The following is a 20,128-nucleotide window of genomic DNA, read 5'->3' as shown; positions in this document are numbered from 1 at the left end:
GTCACATCGTACCTATTCATTCAACAACACGTCACGTCATAAACCATCATTCAACATCGCATCATTCTCCGTGATGTGATGGTGAATGATGTCTGTGAAGGCCATCATGAATGAATTTGCTGACTTATGGTTGAGAGTCGTTCGTACCCTGTGAATACTTTTCATTTTCTGCAGGTTGTGTGTATCGACCTCTGCTCGGAGATGGAAGATATTCCTTTCACTTTTTCTGATGGGTAAGCCATATCAGTTTGTCTTTTAATTCTTTGTGCGGTTACGATGTATGTCAAACATGGATGTCGTCAATGTTTCCAGGTCCAAGCACTCTCCACTGTTTCTTGTTAAGAGGGTAGTCGAGTTATTCGTCCATAACAAGCACAAGATTGACAAACGACACGAGTTTGCTCTGGTTGTTTTCCATGAGCAACCTCTGTGGGTGAGTCTTCTCTCTGTTCTAAGGTCCACACTTTTGCGAGGGTTTCAACACACACACAAACATGAAGTAATCTAGTAAAAGCAAAAAAATGTGCGCAGGACAGAAATTCCATCACATCTTATGTTGAGCTTTCACACGGTGGCAGAATATTGGGAGAGGCGTACTGTGCACTGGGCCACTAGCAAACGACACCATCAGCCCAGTTGTCTGCAATGCTGCTATCTTGTGGCTGAGTTGCAGCTTATTCCCAATGATTAGGAGAGCGTGAAAAGATAAGACGTTGAGTACTTGCGCTCATGTGGCAACAGAAAGCCAGGATATTTTGTGCATCTTGCGCTCGAATATTCTGTGAAATGTCGCTCAAGTGAATACACAGTAATCCTACAACCCTGAGACGAATGCGACACTAGCCATTCCATGAATGGGGTTAAAGCTAACAAGCAGTGTGTTCAGTTGATAAGATAAAGTTTCAATTTCTTTGTTTCGATCTCAACTGTATAGATAAAGAACTTCACAAGTGATCCAAAGGAGATCTGCAACTTCTTAGAAGACTTGCATGAGACAAAGGAGTGTGAAACTTGCGGTATCCTTTTCAGTTCAGTTTGTTCTGATGTGTGCCATTTGCAGTCGTTTTCTTAACATTTACTCAGACTTGACGTCACTCTTCAGCGTCATGTGAGTATACCAAATAACAAACTCTACATAATTATTAGGGCTGTGTGAATACTCAAAATTTTCGAATATCGGATTGAATAGTTCGATATTCGATTCGGTTATCGAATTGAATAGCGATATTCGAAAATATTCTGTACATTTTTCGAATATCGCGTTCAAATAAGGTACCATACCAAAATGCTGGTATGGCTGGACCGTATCGGACCGCTCGCATTGCACACTCCACTGCCATTTATCAACAAGAAGGAGCGCCTGGCACCATTGTGATGAACGACGAATCCAACGGACAGCGAGGAGCATTTCCTCCATTTTTGATGAAACAGAGGACTATTTCATGTGGGAGAATCATGACTATGAGGGATGGTAGCGACATGCAATACCGGAGAGAGTAATGGGGGGTATCTTAGAATAAAACGGGAGTGCCTCAATTGTTGGGTTCCAACTTTCCCCCCGTGTATTGAACATACCCCCTCCATGTTGCATGAAATCTTATGCACGAGTACATACAGTGTCAGTCTTTCTTCTGTCGAACCGCCCCGCCGTATTCTAATGCACATTGAATGTCAGCTAGTTGAACAGCACTTGGAATTACCACTGCAATCCTCTCACTTTGTGGCGTACAAGTTGGCCAGAGAAGTGCCCACTCCTGTGAAAACAGTGGCTGAAATAAATATTTCCGTACCAGCGACTTCAGGTTGCTTGAATTGCTTTCAGTTTGCACCAACATGGTCACAAATTGTCACCAGAGTAGGTTGTTTCTGCACGGAAGCAGGTAATGCCTGTTCACAAGGAACTTGCGTGCTTCATTTTTTTAATTAAAAATATAATGTTTGTGTTTTTCGTTGACTGGATTATTCGATCTGTATCCGTATTCGATTTGAAATTATATTTGAATTCGATTCGGTAGATTTCAATATTCTACTCGTATTCGATTCGAGCTTGAAAATCACTATTCGCACAGTCCGAATAATTATAATGCTCGCCTTTTTAATAAATATACACAACGCTGAGGAGGAAATGATATGACCCGTCTGGTGTTGCTAGTAATAATAGCATATCAGTTTTATTAAAGGACTGCCTGTGTAGCTCTTGTGGAGAACTATCCTCTGTATCGATACAGAGACATACCAGGAACTTAACCTGGTTTAAGAAACAGTGGGCTTTAGCAAAGCTTTGGCTGCAATTAGCATTGGGTCTCTTTTGAGTGTTCCTTCTTTTCCTCGTGCTTGCACTCTCACTGCCAGCAAATATCCACACATTTTCAAGTCCCATTTAACGTTGCACAGGGATAGAGCATCCATAGAGAATGCGCAGACCAACGTCACTGAGTCGATATTATAAAACCTAAAGTAGATGCTGACATCCCATCATCAGCATTTAATCTTGCAGTGGCTGCGATATGCTCTCGCATTTTGCAGAACAAAATCAGGTTGCCTTAGAGAATTACGTGCATTAGCATTGGAGGCCCGTTGCACTGCAACACATGCATTTAAGGAATTTGGGAGAAGCTGTTCATTCCTCACTTGTGAAACTTCACAGGGACAGTGCAAATCTCTGTCATCGGGTTGCCTGCTGTGACATGGTGCCAGTTTTGGTACTATCTCGCTACGACTATTCTATTACTCTTGCAAAGCATAAACGTCTATCATTATCATACGAAATAACGGTATAGAAATAAAACGAACCGAAAAATTACTCTTGACCAGTAAGGACGAGGAGAAGAGAGAGAGACTATGACATCACTACAAGTACACGTTAAGAGGGCAGAATTGTTGGCCATCCTGAATTATACAGATGACATGGACTGTTGTTTGTTGGGAGGGATGGCTTGACTGACCTCAAGGTTTCATTCATCATTTTCAGTTCCGAAAACACTGTGTTCCCCGAGATGAAAAAGTGCGACACGCCGGTTCCTCCATTTTTGGTGAGGACCATACTGATCTACGGCCGTTCCAACACGGTGCCGGTCGTGCACAGCAGCATTGAGGTAAAGTGGCTCCCATATACTTTGAACGGGCTTTTATTTGCTCGAAAACTGCTGTGCCTTTCATCCAGCTTAAAAGCTCTGGCAAACAACACTGGGAAATTGTAATTGTCATTCATTGAGGATTAGTGCATGACCAGAACATGGGCAATGCGGAAATGGTTTCACGTGTTATGTCTTTTTTTTTTTTCTTCTCTACTGCTACTCAGTGCTCAGTATGCATAGGCCGTGTAAGTTGACTTTTTGTTGACTTTTGTTGACTTTTTGTTGACTTTGTTGACCAGGATTTTGTAAATCCTGATCTAGGATTGAAAGCAAAAATAGAAATGCAATGCTGCTAATGCTGCAAGCACTAGGACATGACTTGAAAAGATACCTTTGTAATGCATTAAGAACACTAAGAGATTTAGAGGCAGTTCAGTCAAAGCAATGTCATGGCACTTGCTTTTGCTGCTGCCTTCGAGCCATCATCTGACGTAGCTGCTGCATGTCATGCTTCACAGCATGAACGTAGTAGCTCGAGACAAAATGTGAGAAGGTGACATTCCTCTGGTGAAGAGGATGAATCTTTGGTGTGGATTTCAAGTGTAAAGTTATGTTGGGGGCACAAAGTGCAAATTTAATGCTTTCTTGGGATGTTATAGAATGCGAACAAAAATTTTCTCAAAATTTACTTACGCTCATTCTCACCGTACACGGGGGAGCTCTGCGTATCTTTACTATGTGAGATTACACTCAGTAGTTGCTTTTGTTCCCAGATTCAGTTGTTTCTCTGACAAATGAGAGTGTTTGTTCTCTGGTTAGGCTCGTTATATATAGGGCCTGACTTTTTAGGGCTATACCCGATTACGCCCGATTCAAATCCGGAAAAACAGGATTTAACCAGATATTTCCCCGAAAATCGCTGAACCAGGGGGATACCATGTCATCACAACTAACACAGAACTTTGGAAGCTGTGTTGTAAGTGCATAAATATGCTCATACAGGCTGTCAAAACATAGACCCTGCTGCCTTTCAGATGCAGGGACTAAATATTGGTACTTTATGAACTGAAGTTGCCGATTGAACTGAAGATTTACACCTGATTCAATCCGATGCAACCAGAACTGGGTTGGATCAGGTTCAGTTCAATCAGATTACACCCAAATTATTGGAGCAAAATATAACCCAATACTATTTACCCCCACCCCCCAACCCATGTTGCTGGAAAATATAACCCGAAAAAGTCAGGCCCTAAATATACAATGATGTAGGAGGTCTTTTTACTCACATATTTATCCTCCTTGTCAAAATATTTTCAGACGTTGAAGTTGAAGATGCAGTCACAGTATTTCTTCCTGGACATACTCTACATTCACGAGCCTGTGTCTGAGAACAACCGGTGTCAGGTAAGCTGAAAGTGAAAAAAAAAAGATATATAAATGCAGTACTACCGCACACAAGTAATTGAGAAGCAATCACTCTCTCGCTTTCACACTTGGATATGGAATGTCGACAGTCGTTGTTGAATATGTCCTTATTCTTTCACGTTGCTTAGAGCCATGCAGCTGGTACAGTTATCATTACCATAACTAGATCCTGAAGTTTTAGGGTTTAACCCGATTCTTCCCCGAATTTGCACCCCGAATTGATTGCCTCTTTAGGGTTAAACCCGATTTTTGCCCGGCAAATTGCCCTCACTGAGACGTCTGTAGGAGTGCACACTAACTTATTTGGCAAGAAATGCAGTTACATCACCATTTGTACCAAACCAGTACAGTTAGTTTGAGTAACTGAACCCAATTTCTCCCCGAATTTATCATACTGGAAGTTTTTTCACCCGAATTGGCATGAATTTAGAGCACATGTTGGTTTACCCGGTTTTTACCCCCCGTATTTGGAAAAAATATTTCCCGCACACTTCAGACTCTAATCATAACTCGTGCAAAGATGGCTAGAAACTATCTTTAGTGCGCTCAAAACATATTGAAGGGAACGGTACTCAATCATTGTTTGTGGATAGTATTCATTGAAGCACCTTCACCTTGCATGGACGCACACGAGCCCATTGATTTTTATTTTTATTTTTTAAATTTTTTTTGCAGGAAATTTTTGACTCTTTCATAGACTTAGATGAGCAACTGGCATCGTACGTTTTTGAGGTGTCCCGCAATGCCACCAAACTTCACAACTGCATGGCAAAACTTTTGTCTCATCCGCTGCAACGGCCTCATCAGCACCTGGCTCACTACAAGGTTGATAGCTCAAACTCCGCGTCACCGAGCTGAAGGAGGAAGCCCCACTTTTTTCTTTTTTTCTTGTTAACTGCAGAAGGAAAGAGAAGGTTGGTGGGAGAGGTCTCATATTGTAGTGAATTTCTTTGTGCACCATAATGGAGAGAGAAGCGGGAATGGGACATACCATATTTACTCATAACATACTTTTTTAGTTAAAAATGTAACATGTTTGGCGCAAGTTCTGTACCTGCGTCAGTCCTAGCGGTGGAATGTCAAATGTCATGTTTTCCCCAAGTAATATTTTTTAATTATTGTTGCAGTAGAACCTCTTTATTGTAAACTGGCTGGGAATTTTAGTATATCTTCTGTAGTTTTAGAAGAGTCATAAATGGAGCAAGACAAGTCATTGAGAGATTTCTCTCAACACAAAAACAAAACACACATCACGTCGCCAAATCGAAAACTAGGAAACGTGATGGGCGTACAAGAATGCCGCTACCCGCTTCCGCCTGACATTAAGCGGATGGACGCTATTGGCCGTTCCTTTTCCGGCTGAGTACAGCGTTACAAAAATAAAAAATACACAAGCGTCAAGCAACATCCCCAGAGTCGGCGACATGACAAGATGGCGGGATCCGACGTACCAAACCCACAATCTGGGTGTCCATTCTTTACTATGAGAGGTAGTCTGGAATTTGTCTGTTTACTATATCAGAAAATTAAGCCATTGGGTCTATAGGAAACTCAGCCGGCGCCGCAGTTCTCTTTTACTATACTTTCGCTCCGAGGGTCCCGACACCCCATTTTTCATCTGTACGCTTCGTCCGAGACAGACTCGCTTTCAGCTCTGTTACCATGCAGAGTGAATATGAACACCCGTTTAAAACGTAGAAGACTAAATTCACCCGAATAGGTACCATTACCGACACTCCTGTTTGTCTGTAACTATAAAATCACCTTCTGGAGCTCAAATTGAGCCTTTATTTTGTACAACAGGTACCAAAGCATATGGACAAACTAGAGCCAAAGTGATGTGTGCAAGTCTGCAATGAAGAGGGAAGATGACAAGTAAGCAAGACACGAGGATATTGATGCGAGTGAAACTTTACTTGCTCAGCTTAGGTTTTTTTACAGTCACGTAAGTTGAACGTAAGGCAAATTTGTGTTTTATCCGTCCACCTACTACAGCAGCCCGCATCGAGCTATTTTTCCATGCTTAAGAAGTTTTTGCTTGGTGTTATGGAAAAAAAAATTAGCGTGGTGGCAAAGGACATTTTGACAGTGCATCATGCCAGTATGTACCTTGAAAGGTGGATGAGTGCATAATCTTGCCAGTACTTAAACCTTAGCTGAGTTGATTTTTTGTTTTCAGTGTAAATATTGCAATTTGCAACATGATATATGAGTTTTATAATGTCCAAAGTTTGTTTTTGCTGTTACTGTCATGTGAAACCCAACCTCATGCAGCACTGTTTGACATGACCATAGAATACATAAAGGCTTGCCCCTTTTTTTATAAGCCTTTGTATTTCACGCATTAGAGGCACTACGCTTAATTTTGCATTGAAGAGCTTAATGCAGCAAACATGTTCGATAGAAAAATAATCTTTACCCGACACCAAAGATTCTACTAAACTGGATGCATCTCACTGTGGAAGGAACGCACAAGGGAACTGGCCTCTCTGGCACGATGATTAGTAAAATAGAACTGTTAGTTTCGCACCTAACTGTAGTACTTGAGATTCTAACCAGTAAAATGATTTGTGCTACTCGTGGGTAGAGGCAAGGTTTCCAGGGCAGAGCTTTCCAGAATTTCATTTTGTTTAAAGCAGCAACAACTGTGCGCGTGGTGCAAGCAGCCGAGTTCCGCAAAACAACATGCTTGGGGGAAAATGCAGCCCACACGGCATTCGCTTGACGCTGCAAAGCTAACCACGCCCAATGTTATAACGTACCTGTTGTTGTTATAAAGTACTTGTTTCATTGTCTTCTTAGCTGCCACAGTATGCATCGACTAATTGCAATGCGGTGAACCACACCATTTTTTCAGTTTCGAACCAATTTGAATCAAATCTCGCCGTCGTCGTCTTGGCTTTTTCAACGTCCGCCATATTTGTGTCAAAACCTACTAACGCGTGAGCAGCTTCAGTAAAGTTCTGATTACATTTTGCAACGACAGAAAAGATGTGCTTGCGTGTTTTGTACCATATTATGAGTTGCAGCACCTCTATGAATATTTGCTTTAGCTGGTGCACACTAACGGCAGGAGCCACTTTAATGTAGGAGAGATAATCGCAGTGTGGCTGTGCTTGGGCACTTAACAGGGGCACTTAACAGGGGCACTGAAATACAGAATTATATTCTGGACAACTTGGAAGGTGTGTCGACAGTTACAGCATAAGACTTAAGACTCTAAAACCCTTAATGTTTGCGAGTTGTGTTGCGTTAGCGAATGTTGATGTAACCTGCAAAATTTCAGGGGTTTTACAATAATACGTTCAACGTAGAAAGTAGGTTCGTAGTCCTCGTGTATCGAAATACCATTGAGATGTGGGAAATGTCCAAGAAAGCCTGCCTCTAGTCATGAGGAAGGAAAATATTATTATGAATCATCCAGACATCTCAGGATTTTGTAAACTGCAGCGTGTACCCTCTTGTCAGCCTTGGTATTGGTAAAACAGGGAACTTTTAAAATGCTGCATTAATGCTGCGCAAGCAGCAGCGTGAAGCCTGAACAGCTGTGGTTGTATGAATGTATGTGATATTTTGCTTCAATCATCCCTGCAGGACATTTAGTTGATTTAATCTTTTCCCTTCGGTTTTTGCCCCCCATTGAAGTCTTTCCGTGACACAATCTTTTTGGTGCTGAACTAGTCCCACTTTCCTCAGAGTTGCCCGTATGCGACAGATATAATTAGATACAACTTGATACTTTCACAGTGTAAACTTGCATATTTTGGCCATGACAAGCGTACCTCGATACCTCTGCTTTCCAGGAAAGCTTGACGTTACTACTCGTTGCATTACATTGTCATTTGGACAAGCTTGTTGAAAACAAACCCTTTTTGTATATTGTATGGTTGAATATTGAGGGTGATGTTTGTACAAATGTAATATTATAGTTCTTCTCAATATGTGTTGTAATAAAAGCAAATATTTCATTGACGCACTTATTTTTCTTTTATTTGGGCACTAGCATGCCCTAGCTTATGCCCGCTTGCATATTCCGTGGAGGTATTTTCGAGTGTCATTTTCTCCTAATTCTTTTGTAGATGAAACAGATGCATCCGTCTTTCATGTACAATATAACGTTAGCGTTACTTGTTAGCAGTGGTTAAAAATTCAATTACTATGGACAAGCCGTAGCCCCTATGCTGCAAAACCATGTAGCAGTGTAGTTGGCCTCGCAAATACTGTAATTTGGATATTGCAGAGCCATTTCAAATACCACAGTAATGCAGATGCGTTCAATGGCGTGAAAGAGCTGCACTGTGATTCGACAACTTGTTCCTAATTTGTATGCTGCTAATACCGGCTCTTGGTGGAGCCAACACACATTTATTGTATGTGTTAAGACCTTGTAGTTGCATCTAATGTACGGAAGATGGTGTCTTTTGATACGTGGTTGAGCTCCGCATAAACACAACCTTCCATTCAATATACGAAATGGTGTGTCCTAATCAGACGTTTTTTGTCATTCTACCTCTGTTTATCAGATTTCATGCAAGTCGGCATCAAGGTATGATTGCTGGCTGCAGCTACAATGCTTATAAAGACTTCATCTCTTCATTTGTTTGGGAGGTCAGTGATGTACACTGCACTAAAACTTTTACATTACTACGAACCTCTAGGAACTAAATTTCAATGCATTAATCCAACTTGGGACGCTGCACGCCACTTTGAAATGTACTTAAGCAATATAGAAGCAAATTTGAAGCGCTTTAGCCAAGTCGCTCTTTTTTAGGTTTCTACAGGCTGATCTTTTGCTAGATCTTTTAGGGCCATTGTGACCAGGAATTTTCCCCCCAAGGGGGAAAAAAATAGAAATCTGATCAGAATACATTGGAAACACATGGCAGTAGCCTGACACAGGTGGCACACACCCCTTCGAAATTCCCTCGTAAAATGAAGATCCTGGGAAGATCGCTGTATGCGACTTATATAATATATACTGGCATTGTCCTTTTGCACTGCAAAATGCGCCAGAACCGACGCTGACCTTGGTAAGTAATTAGTACGTGCAATTTATCACGCTGTTATTTACGAATTTGAATGCGGGAAGGCGACCACCTGCTAATAGTTTTGAGTCCTGCCTCTAGCGACTTCTGGACGCACGCAACAATTTAATAAAGCGCATTCAATTTTGCGGTATATATAAGCCACCTTGACCTTGCCGCTTCATTCGACTGAATGTGGCATCTTAGAGACTATACGCCATGACGTTTGGAACCTGCCAAGTTCACAGAGTAGAAACGCTCAGATATCTCATTTCATCTGCGAAACTATCGGAATTTACAGGCCCGCGCAACGAGCGCGAAGCCTAATGTATGTCGCGAGGCGCGTACCATATAAAATTTATTGACTTCGCATTATGAAGGATCAACAGCCTTCGAAAGAAACCAGTTGGGGATACAGCCATTGCATCGTTATATATATTACGAGCCGTTTATTTTATTTTATTTTCAGGCGTGAATCATCCCCGCACTGCCCGCAAACAACGCACAAGTTGGCCGCCATTTCAAGTTCCGCACATCGCTGCGACGGTGTCCATTTTATTTCTTTTCAACTGCAAGTGCCGCTCGCCAACAACCAGAGCATAATTTCGATCCCTATAGTATCAACCTTGGGTGACAGCGAAGTACAATAAAGGCAGTATCTGCGCACATAGCGCGAGAGCAAAAAAATATGCCAACATAAAAAAAGTAAAAAAAATACAGAGAGGGCGCGAAATCGCCCAACCAGACGCTGCGCTCGCGGCCGCCTCTGCCTTTTCTTCTGAACACCCGCTCCGCCGTGTCTAGCGGAATCGAACAGGCGACCGTTTTGCTCAAAGTACGCATCGTATTTAGTCTTCGTTCACAGTTTGGAACGTGTGGACAAGCTCATCGACACCGACGAATCGGCGCATGATAATCGTAAAACTTTTCGTTCACCCCGCGAAGAAAATTGCGGTACGGAGCGCAAATTGTGCGGCGATTGCGCGTCAATCCTTCCCAGTGCACACCGCGCCGTGCGCTCTGCGCATGCGCGATTGGCGTTGTAGTAGTTCTCGAGTAAACTCCCTTGTCCGCTCCGCAAAATTTTTTGCTCCGCTCGCACAGGCTGAACTGTGCAGCACAATTTGGTAGCACCATGAATCCGCAGCAGCAGGCCGGCATGCCCGACTACAAGCACAAGGATGTCATACTGGATACCATCGACCAACTTCGCAAGCGCAAGGCGCGGCCTGACTTGGATCGCATTTGTCACATGCTCCACCGGCGGCATGGCCTGGGCAAAGCGGAGGTCCAGTGTGAACTAGACAAGCTCGTCGAAGCGGAGATCGTAATCAAAGTGGACTACAAAGGCAACACCAGTTACCGCAACGCTGCAAAATGGGTTCGTTTCAACAAGTCTGTTCCGATCGAGCCGCCGACAACGGTAGCTACCACGCTGAAAGTAACCCGGATGATCGGCGACGCGGTTCGGGATATGTGCCGCGCAGAGCAGGACCGTGCAACGGCCGGTGTGTTGCCGCAAGAGATCGAAGCATTTTTGCAACGTAAAGACCCTACTTTTCGCCTCACTCGGGGTGCACTTGACTTGGCGCTGAGCAACGAGGTCACGGCGGGAAACCTCGTCCGTCTGCCGGGCGGGAGGTTTGCAGTGACCGAAGATGCGAGCCCACCTGCGACAGACGCGTCGCCGCCGTCAACTGATGTCAAGTCCGACACCGTGGTGCACGAACCGGACGGCAATGCTGTCATTGTGGAATCTGCGGCCAAGCATGCTTTTAGCCCAAGCAAGCGGATACGGCCACTCAGTCAGCGGAAGGTAATTTTTTTCGTCTTCCTCTTATTATTAGTTTTTAGCATGATCAGTAACTACGTGGCGGTGCAACTCAACTTTGTTGCTTATTTCTGCTCAAAACGCGGGCTGATAGAGCTAGAGCTTTTGGTTTTGCTACGTGCCGTCTGCTAAAAAAAAGAAGAAAAACATCGGCACGTACTGATGGGCTGATGAACCCTCATGGCCAGGCGCCTTTTATTTATTATATTTCTCTCTCCATCCTTTCCGCTGCCCGTGTGCGCATTGGTAAGCGAATCCATATTGGCGTGCATTCGTTCCAATGCGTGTTACTTAAATGCTTGGAATTTCGAGGTGCCCTGGCGATGACCTCGAGTGTACACTCGCAATAAAAAATACAAATGTGTGTGGGAGGGTGTCCGGTATGGTACAGCGTCGTACTACATATGCACTAACGGCAGAAATTGAGGAGGTCGGGGGGTCAGGGCATCCTGACCCCTTATACCCCTAGCCCGCTACTCAACACGACGTCAGTGAATTGTCATCTCGTCACCAGAAATTTTGGGAGCGCTGACGCTGGTGCCATTCGTCATGCCACACTATTTTTCTAGGTCAACTGCAATGAATGCCATGGTCGTTAATCCCTACCATCTGCCTGTCAGTGCACATGGTGTAGTCTGGTTTCAAGGAAGGCTGACCAGTAATTACGGATAATGTGCAAGGGGTCCCACAATACATTCAACGTTGTTGTGTTTATTCATTAAAAAAAAAAGTAAAAGGGTGCGCTCAAAAAGCTTCAGAAAGAAGCTTGACAAGGCTCGTCTCACCAACAGCAGTACGGTGTCGAAAGAAAAATAGAAAAAATAAAAAACAACTTCAAAGAAACATGTGGACACACGTCCAGAAGCACAAAGGCACACAACAAATACCATAACTTTGAAAACAAAAACGTCAGCAATCTTGGTAATGAACTGTGTGCCCAGGAAGTATTCTAAGATATCCTTTTCTTCCTGCGATGAAGACATTTTTTTTTTTTTTTCTCGGTGCCGTTTAAGAGTCGAGGTAGTGCAAATGTTTGCCATAATTCGTACGAATTGGAAGCATAACCCAGCTGCGGCCAGGACGAAGAGGATAGTAATGTATTGATGGTAGTAGCTGGTATGACGACAAGAACACCTGGATATTTTCTTTAATTGCTCTTCGGTACGTAAGAGACAATCTGTAGTCATGAAGCTTGTATATAGCGATAATCCCGTGATTTTGAAAAATACCCTTAGCACTATGACAATACGGAAGGTGTTTTCAAATGTTGTTGTCGTTCTGTTGCGTGTCAGTCAATCAGCTGTCAAATTCGCCCTTGGCGCTAAGCTTCCTGATCCACAGAAATCCCACGTAATGACTATGACAAACCCCAAAAATCCTGCTGCTCAAGTGGTGTGTTTTAATAATTTCCGTTCTTGTCACGGTACACGTTAGGTACATTTCCCGCAAGCTGAAGGTACCAAAGCAAAAGCGCTCAATAACGCGTTGGGAAGGTCGGGGTATAACCTTCACTCCCATAGGAACAGGGTAGTGTTTTTATGTGAGAAACGTTCAGCTGTGCTGGAACGTAGTGGGGGGTGCTTCTACATCTTCCCACAGACAGGTCCAATTTACTTACGCGGCTTTACCCATTGTTTGGGACTTCTTAGAAAGTACACGCACGTACGTTGACAAGCCAGTTATGGTGGCTTTTGGCAGCCGGGGGGATAGCAGAGTGATCTTCGGAGCATTCTTATCTGCCCAGTGGCATGTGCGAAGCGATAGTGACAGAGAGAGATCTCTATGCACGTACTCTGCTGCCAACATCGTCCATTGAAAAAAGTGACGCAATCATTTCACGCGGAACTATAGAGCGGATGACAGTTGCCGAGCGAGTCGCAAGCGGCCGCGCGGTGAAACTTATTCTACCCCAACCTACCCTAGCAGACATATTAAAAATTGTAAATAAGAAACATCCGGTGCTGACATACAACGCTGCCGCGAGATCGCATGCATTTCTCCGGGTCTATCTTTGCTCAGGGATTTTGCGGGAGTTCATTTTGCAGAGTTCGCAGGAAAGGGGGGGGGGGGCATTCTCATCTACTGGCTTTTTCTTTTGTGTCAGGTATGTTGGGTGTGTATGCTCTACGGTAAAATAAGTATGCTTGCGGCTACGCGTTTTCTTTCTTCTTCATGTCTACGTCCTCGTTATCCTTTGTCGTGAGAGAATTTCAGGCTGAATTATTGGATAAATTGACCTGCGAGCGCTAGCTGTTTGTCACCATTAAGGTTATATAGTGAGCATGCTGAATAATTTCATGTAAAGGCTGAATAACATACTTGGTGTAATCCTGATATGGTGCCGTGCAGTGTATTCCTACTTTTCATCCTTGACACTTCCATCCTGTCCATTCCATGTCACTCCTTGACCATATAATCTGCGACGTGAGCCTGACATCTTCGATGAAGCAAATCGTCCTCTGCGTGAAAAAAATGTTGATCGTGCGCGACACGAAAAACGCGTATTTCTTCGCCTGACAGGCAATGAATTCACGTTCTTGTTAGCTCCATTATACGTGACACTTTTGCATAACTGACACCATTTTCGAGGCGTTACAAAGGTACCAAAGATACAAAACGGCGAAACCACGCCTTCGCCACCTCTTCCGATTTTCAAAGGTGCCGCCAGTGTGGTGTGTGAAGAGTGCGACAGACTAACGCGCGGGGGCGCGTAAAGCGCTCGGGGCACAACAGCTGGGGAGCAGCAACAACACTTGCATTACAGCCATTTACCTTGTTACAACTAACAACTAGTGCTTTTGTGTGCTGTCTTGTGATTCTACCACGCGGCGAACCACCAATTGAACTCATCTTACTCTTCAGTTAGAGTCCAAAAGTGTTATTATCACCGTATATTAAGCGTTATGACAGTGGCTAGTACATGGTACCGCAGTTGGTCATTGAATTGATTTCGGATTATCGGTCCCGTTGGTATTTGAACTTATCTGCTTTACGCGATATCGAACAGCAGTCACGTTTCTCAACGAGAACGCGCGAACAGACGATAGGAATGTCCACAGATCGACAAAGATAAGATTAGCACAGATAATGTGTGTTCCAAACCGCAATTTGATACATGAAGATACTGTAAATAGCCATGACGTTTAACTTTTTCTGTGTTTTAGTTAGTTTGGGGTCTGTAGTTTATCCTGCAAGCAAGGGGAAAGGGAGGGGGGGGGGGGTCATTATTACGTTTTAACATCTTTATGATCGTTGCCGGTAGGAAAGAAAGTGAAGTCGACAAATATTATGGGGGAGGGGTGTCTGGATAAATCCGTGTTTAGAGTAATTCTGCAGCTGGAGAATAATTTAAAGTATCATTTTGATAGCTATGTTCCTTGAATACTTAGTGAAAGAAGGGCAAAGCTAGAACACAACATTAATCTCTCGTTTTTTCGTCCTTTATATGGCATTTTGAAATATAATATGTGCACTGCAAAAAACAACATTGAAACCTTGACCACAGGTGCAAAACCTGCTCCATTTCAGTGTCATGGCATTTTGCTGTGTTCCCTTCTGCCGTTCATCTAAGGGAAGGAACACGCCGGGCATTAGCTTTCACGAGTTCCCCACAGAGCCGAGGACGAGACTGAAGTGGCTCGAAGCAGTTTCGTGCAGAAACTTCCAACCTCAGGGAGCGTCCTCTGCTTCTGTCGTCTGCTGTCTCCATTTCAAGCCGTGCGATTTCAAAAACAGCGGCCGTCGTAGATATCTGAGACGTGGGGCAGTGCCATCTGTGTTCCCTGGAAAGCATCCCTTTCCCGATCAGATCGGGCCTTCGGAAATACTGGTGTGCACATACAAGTGTTGCTGCTAGCAGTATTAAGGCCTGTTATGTGGATAGGTTTGGTGGCTAGAGATAATGTGGGATTGCTTAAGTCGTAGGGAAACAGTCAGTGAAGTCATAAAATGTGAAGCTGCAAAATTCCAATTCTCGTTGCTTATCTCCATCCAGGTTTTCTTTCCTTTCACCTTTGGAGACAAGTGGTCCTAACTTACACATTTGAGGCACTGTTTTGCCGTTCGTTGTTTGCTGTCTATGTACTGTAAATAAATAAGTTGCACCTGACTGACTAACAAGGTCAGCATTTGGAACATGCTTTAAGTTGCATCATTAAAAGGCACGTTTGAGGACGTTGCTCACATGGTGCAAATAAAAATGAACAAATCTGCAATGCTATCTGCACATCAATCACTGGCTTATATTTTGGGAGTGTCTAGGATTATTGCACGGTCCTTTTAATGGCTACTACCTATTAGACAAATTAAAAAAGAATTAAGTGCATGCTTTTACACGCTTCTGTCACTTTCCACAGAGGATCAAGAAGACTCATGGCCCGGATTTTGTGGAAAACTTGGACAGTCCAACCATGGACACTACGGAGTCGTACGACGGTGACGACGAGCCCCTCTGCTTCATTTGCGGCCTTTCTGGAGCAGCAAATTCAAGTGGGGAATCTGAAGCCCTCTTGATTTGCAGAGACTGCACTGCAAAAGGTATATACATACATGTTTACATATATATTCTTATCATAAACTAACCTTCCCAATCCCCCACTTCAATGGAGTTCACCTCGACCCACCTATTTGGTACCTAGGTGGCACCACGAGACATTCACAGTGTTACACTTTGTGGTCCTATAACCTTTTTCATGTATCCAGTATACTATAGTATTCAAACAAGCAAGCGTCCCCTAATGTAGTATAGTTGGAACGTAATTCTTGGGGCAGCTTCAGGAACTTTCTTAACCTGACAGTGTGTGTTTGTGTGTGGAATGGTAACGTGGGTTAAGTATGTCAGTGATGTTATGTGAGTAGGAATGTTGCTGAGTTACTATACAAAGACGAAAAAATATTACTTTGCAGAATGGTGCAAAAATGTTGATTGCAACTTGGGAAGCAATGCGATCTTTCCATCTACAATTTTTCATTAATTAGTCAAACAACATGGACTATGGTTGCAGTGCTACAGGGCTGGAAAAAATTACAAACACCACAGGCTTGGCCGCCCCTGAAGGAGCTGTACCATCATTGTGTTTCAGGGTGGGCAGTATGGTGTAGGAGTCTACTAGTCAGAGGAGACAATCTTGCAATGCCTGGAGATTTCAGACAGGATGAACTGCAAGCTGTCAATTTCAGACATGAATGTCGCATGCAGTTCATACGTGTGATATGTGCACACAGATCTTTCGTACAAAGCAGGACAAGCTTTCCTGTATACCATCTCTTGTGGCATTTTCAGACTCCAGCTTTGGAACGATTTGAATATAGACTATTTGAATGATAGATTTGCTCTATTCGAAATTTGAACACTACAGCGTTTCATATTTGATCCCAAATTTAAATCAAACATGCTGTTATTCAGAACCTTATGTATTGTACACACAATACCAGAGTTGTGTGTTATCACTAAAGCCCCTGGTTTTCTGCTGAGGCAAATTCGAAATTCCGCGGCGCTGACTCGTAAATTCTGCGATTTTCCGCGGCCAGGATGTGGCCATTTCTTGGATAATGTGGGAACTAAAAACGGCCACATCCTGGCTGTGGAAAATCACAGAATTTACAAGTCAGCGCCACGGAATTTCGAATTTGATCTAACTAAAAATATTTTGTAAGCTTACAGATTCAAAGCACTGTTGTGGCTCAGCATTATATGACATCTTGCGTTCTCCTCTGACAACGAATGCCATCTGTCACCTACAATCACTTTATACCTGCTGAAAGATCTTTCAGCACCTACAGAGTTTATAGGAATTGACAAGTACTTGATCGCAACAGACACTAAATTCGGAGCAAGCACCCTCGTTCCGTTCCAAAACCCAATTGGTGTCGAAGGGCCAGCTGTACCTCGGAGCAGTTGGGAGCGCTTTTATCTGACGCTCTTTTGCATGAGCATGCAATACTTCTCCTGAGGCGCTGCACTTCACGCTGCTGCTGTAACTGTCCACATCACGGAAATTACGTCCTTCGACCCAATCGGATTTTCGCATAATTTCGTGCAAAACTCCGTGAAATTTTGAGCAAAATAAGGGATTCCGCGAAATTCCGTGCCAAACGAAGCATTGAGTGATCAATTCCGGATTCCGCAAAATTTCGCATAATCGCAGAAAACTCGGGGCCTCAGTTATCACTTATATATAGGGAGTGACTTTTTCGGGTTAGACCCGATTCCGCCCGGTTATTCCCCCCCGAACTGACCTCCGACCAATTCGGGTTAAACCCGATTTCTCCCCGAATTCCAGTCACCATGAAATCCTCAAGTGACACGTTTCCACTGAAGACGAACAAAGGTCGCCACGTGTAACACATGTAAGAATGGGTCACTTATACATTCCCAGCAATACACCCACGTGTGTCAACACTGTCTGTGCCTTCGGGGATTACCGCTGGAAGGTCACGATCCCGCAAAAAAAAGGAAAAAAGAAGAAGAGAGATTAGGAAGCGACATAATAGACAAGAGGAGAAACAAAAACGCCTGATAACACCCGAAGGCACAATTATCGTCCGATTCCTCCCCGAATTACAGATTTAAAAATAGCGCCCGATTTTTACCCCCCGGATCTGAGAAAGGCATTTAACCCCAAAAGTCGCTTCCTACTTATATACCTCTTTAGCATTGTGAGTGTAACAGAGTTATAAGTGCAAATACTGTATATTGTCTTGCAGCACATCCGTCTTGTATGAACTATACTCCAGAGGTGGCCGCAGCTGCTCGCCTGTCGTCGTGGCAGTGTGTCGACTGCAAGATGTGCATATTCTGCGGCGGCAATAATGATTCGGTAAGGGCTGTGGAGAGCGTTTTTTTCTTCTTTCTGTTTGTAGCGGTGTTGAACCGTCTCATTGAGCTATATGTACAATATATTTGCATTTTACTGTTACTAGGAGGAGGTTCTTGTCTGTGATGCCTGCGACAAGGGATACCACATGAACTGCCATAGGCCCAAGGTTGCTCAAAAGCCTCTAGGTACGATAATACGCGTAATTTTTATTTTTATTTTTGTCGGCCACGGAGTCTCGATAGGCGTGTGATAGAGTGGAGTTGGGATTGCTTCTAATCAGCTAAGAATGTTACGAATTTACAGGGAAATGGCTGTGCAAGCAATGCTGTGAGATTACGGAGAGGAAGACTAAGCCAAAAACAGGTACGGGCAACAGCGTGGGTTCTTGTCTACAAGCACGATCTATGTTGCTCATGACGACGCATTCTTGTTTCTTATCCCTTCAGATGTCGACCCTGCTGCGGGGCTTCCCACACCATGTGATTCTCCTGTACCTGAAGAAGAGCTCAAAGCATCCGAAGCGGAGCGTAATGCTGAACTGTACGTATTATGAAGCTTGTCTTATCTTTTTTTGTGTGTGTGCTCAGATAATCTTCAGGTTACAGTTACTTTGCGCTTTGAAAGCCAAACTAAGAGGCTCCCTACATTCTCGAATATTTTCAGGTCTCTGTATTTTAGTGCACTCGACCAGTATCCCGACTGTGTTCCCGATGCTAAAGATTGGTCCATCACAGAAGTTGAGAGGTTCTTGGTTCATGTTGGGTTTCCTGAGCAAGCAAACGCATTTAAAGATCAGGTTTGTAAAATCTGTACTTCAGTTTAGAGACAAAATGGGATGGCCCCCCCCAAAAGAGCTTCTCAAGCTATGTTATTTTGTGCGATGGTCTGTACAGTCATTCCCACTTTATAGTTAATACGTCGGCGGTATAGTTACCTCATAATGGCTGGTCGAATGAGGTTCATATGAGGTAAAAACGAGGTACACATTTCCTAGTGTCGTTTGGAAGGCCTAGTCTCACTTTCAGGTCGCTTGGAAGCAGTACGAATCAAACTTTTTCTGATGTAGAATTTACGTCTTTCCGACCGTTTATGTGTCTGACACTTAGTTTCACTTTTCCTTAATTGACAAATTAGCCGATAAAATAAATTAATAAACTGAAATTTAAAGTGACCAAAGTAAACTCTTCGCCCAAAACCTCGAGGACCTCTCCAACAAAGAAAGCTTCACTTTTTTTTTTTTTTGGCCATGAGTTGGTGTGGTACAAAATTGGCATGATTTATTTGGAGTCCCACTTTTAAGCATGACTAATGCCAATTTGTTTTCAGTTTGTAAGCTAACTAGCAACTTGAAAGTCGAAAACGTGACAAAGGATGTTACTATTTCAGGAAATTGATGGACGGTCCCTCCTGCTCATGAAGCGTAGCGACGTCTTGATGGGGCTGTCGATCAAGTTAGGACCAGCGCTCAAGATTTACAACCACATCAAGAGGCTACAGACTGGCCTTCCAAACGGGCACTTGTATTGAGTCCCGCTACACATAGGTCTACAGATACTGCTCACGGAAGCCATGCAACCTCAAATGAGACGTAGCGTGGTTGCACTGTAGGTTTCAAAGTGTCGACTTTGAATTGTTCAAAATAGCTCAAGGTTATGGACTGTTTCAAGAGACCGTTGTGTCACGTTGCTCCGCAGATGTGAAAAACGTTGTGGCATGTTGCCATTTTCTACATTATCTTCGTTGCATTATTCTGTGCCCAGTGTTTCTGCTTTCATTCTTGTCATTTTTGTTGTATCTTTGAGATAAGTTTTGAAATGTGTGCCAAATGCGGGTCTACTGGGATGTGACGACTCCAGTTTGAGATTGTCAAATTCCGTGGGCTGGAATATGCCACAGCGTGTGAGAAAAGTAATAAAGTGTGAGAGGGGGAACACTGCGCGTTTTTGTGCTCAA

At 43.5% G+C, this 20,128-nt stretch overlaps 2 protein-coding genes and 1 long non-coding RNA gene across 4 annotated transcripts in view; 2 read left to right on the top strand and 1 right to left on the bottom strand.

Moving 5' to 3' along the window:
• Positions 1 to 8,478, top strand: part of LOC135391076 (BRISC and BRCA1-A complex member 1-like) — an 18,392-nt gene extending 9,914 nt beyond the window's left edge. For both annotated transcript variants that reach the window (XM_064621173.1, XM_064621172.1), the window contains exons 2-9: positions 175 to 233; positions 313 to 433; positions 935 to 1,016; positions 1,084 to 1,108; positions 2,972 to 3,095; positions 4,395 to 4,481; positions 5,178 to 5,416; positions 6,306 to 8,478. In XM_064621173.1, the coding sequence (XP_064477243.1) occupies positions 175 to 233; positions 313 to 433; positions 935 to 1,016; positions 1,084 to 1,108; positions 2,972 to 3,095; positions 4,395 to 4,481; positions 5,178 to 5,360 (681 nt within the window). In that variant the 3' untranslated portion in view covers positions 5,361 to 5,416; positions 6,306 to 8,478. The remainder of the gene's footprint in view (positions 1 to 174; positions 234 to 312; positions 434 to 934; positions 1,017 to 1,083; positions 1,109 to 2,971; positions 3,096 to 4,394; positions 4,482 to 5,177; positions 5,417 to 6,305) is intronic.
• LOC135391078 (uncharacterized) lies at positions 3,805 to 14,047 on the bottom strand. The gene is made up of 3 exons (XR_010421853.1): positions 13,677 to 14,047; positions 4,364 to 4,486; positions 3,805 to 3,864 (listed from the first exon to the last, which is right to left on the bottom strand). It is a non-coding gene; the product is annotated as an uncharacterized LOC135391078 (long non-coding RNA).
• Positions 10,301 to 20,128, top strand: LOC135391075 (uncharacterized). Its single transcript, XM_064621171.1, has 8 exons — positions 10,301 to 11,342; positions 15,713 to 15,893; positions 18,063 to 18,175; positions 18,279 to 18,360; positions 18,479 to 18,538; positions 18,622 to 18,715; positions 18,839 to 18,971; positions 19,562 to 20,128. Exons 1-8 carry the CDS (start codon positions 10,662 to 10,664, stop codon positions 19,700 to 19,702), a joined length of 1,485 nt encoding a protein of 494 aa, XP_064477241.1. The 5' UTR covers positions 10,301 to 10,661; the 3' UTR covers positions 19,703 to 20,128.

Source organism: Ornithodoros turicata, chromosome 4 (assembly GCF_037126465.1).
Source record: "Ornithodoros turicata isolate Travis chromosome 4, ASM3712646v1, whole genome shotgun sequence".
Taxonomy (NCBI): Eukaryota; Metazoa; Arthropoda; class Arachnida; order Ixodida; family Argasidae; genus Ornithodoros; species Ornithodoros turicata.
Note: the sequence above shows the minus strand (reverse complement) of the source record. Positions and strands in the feature narration are given on the sequence as shown.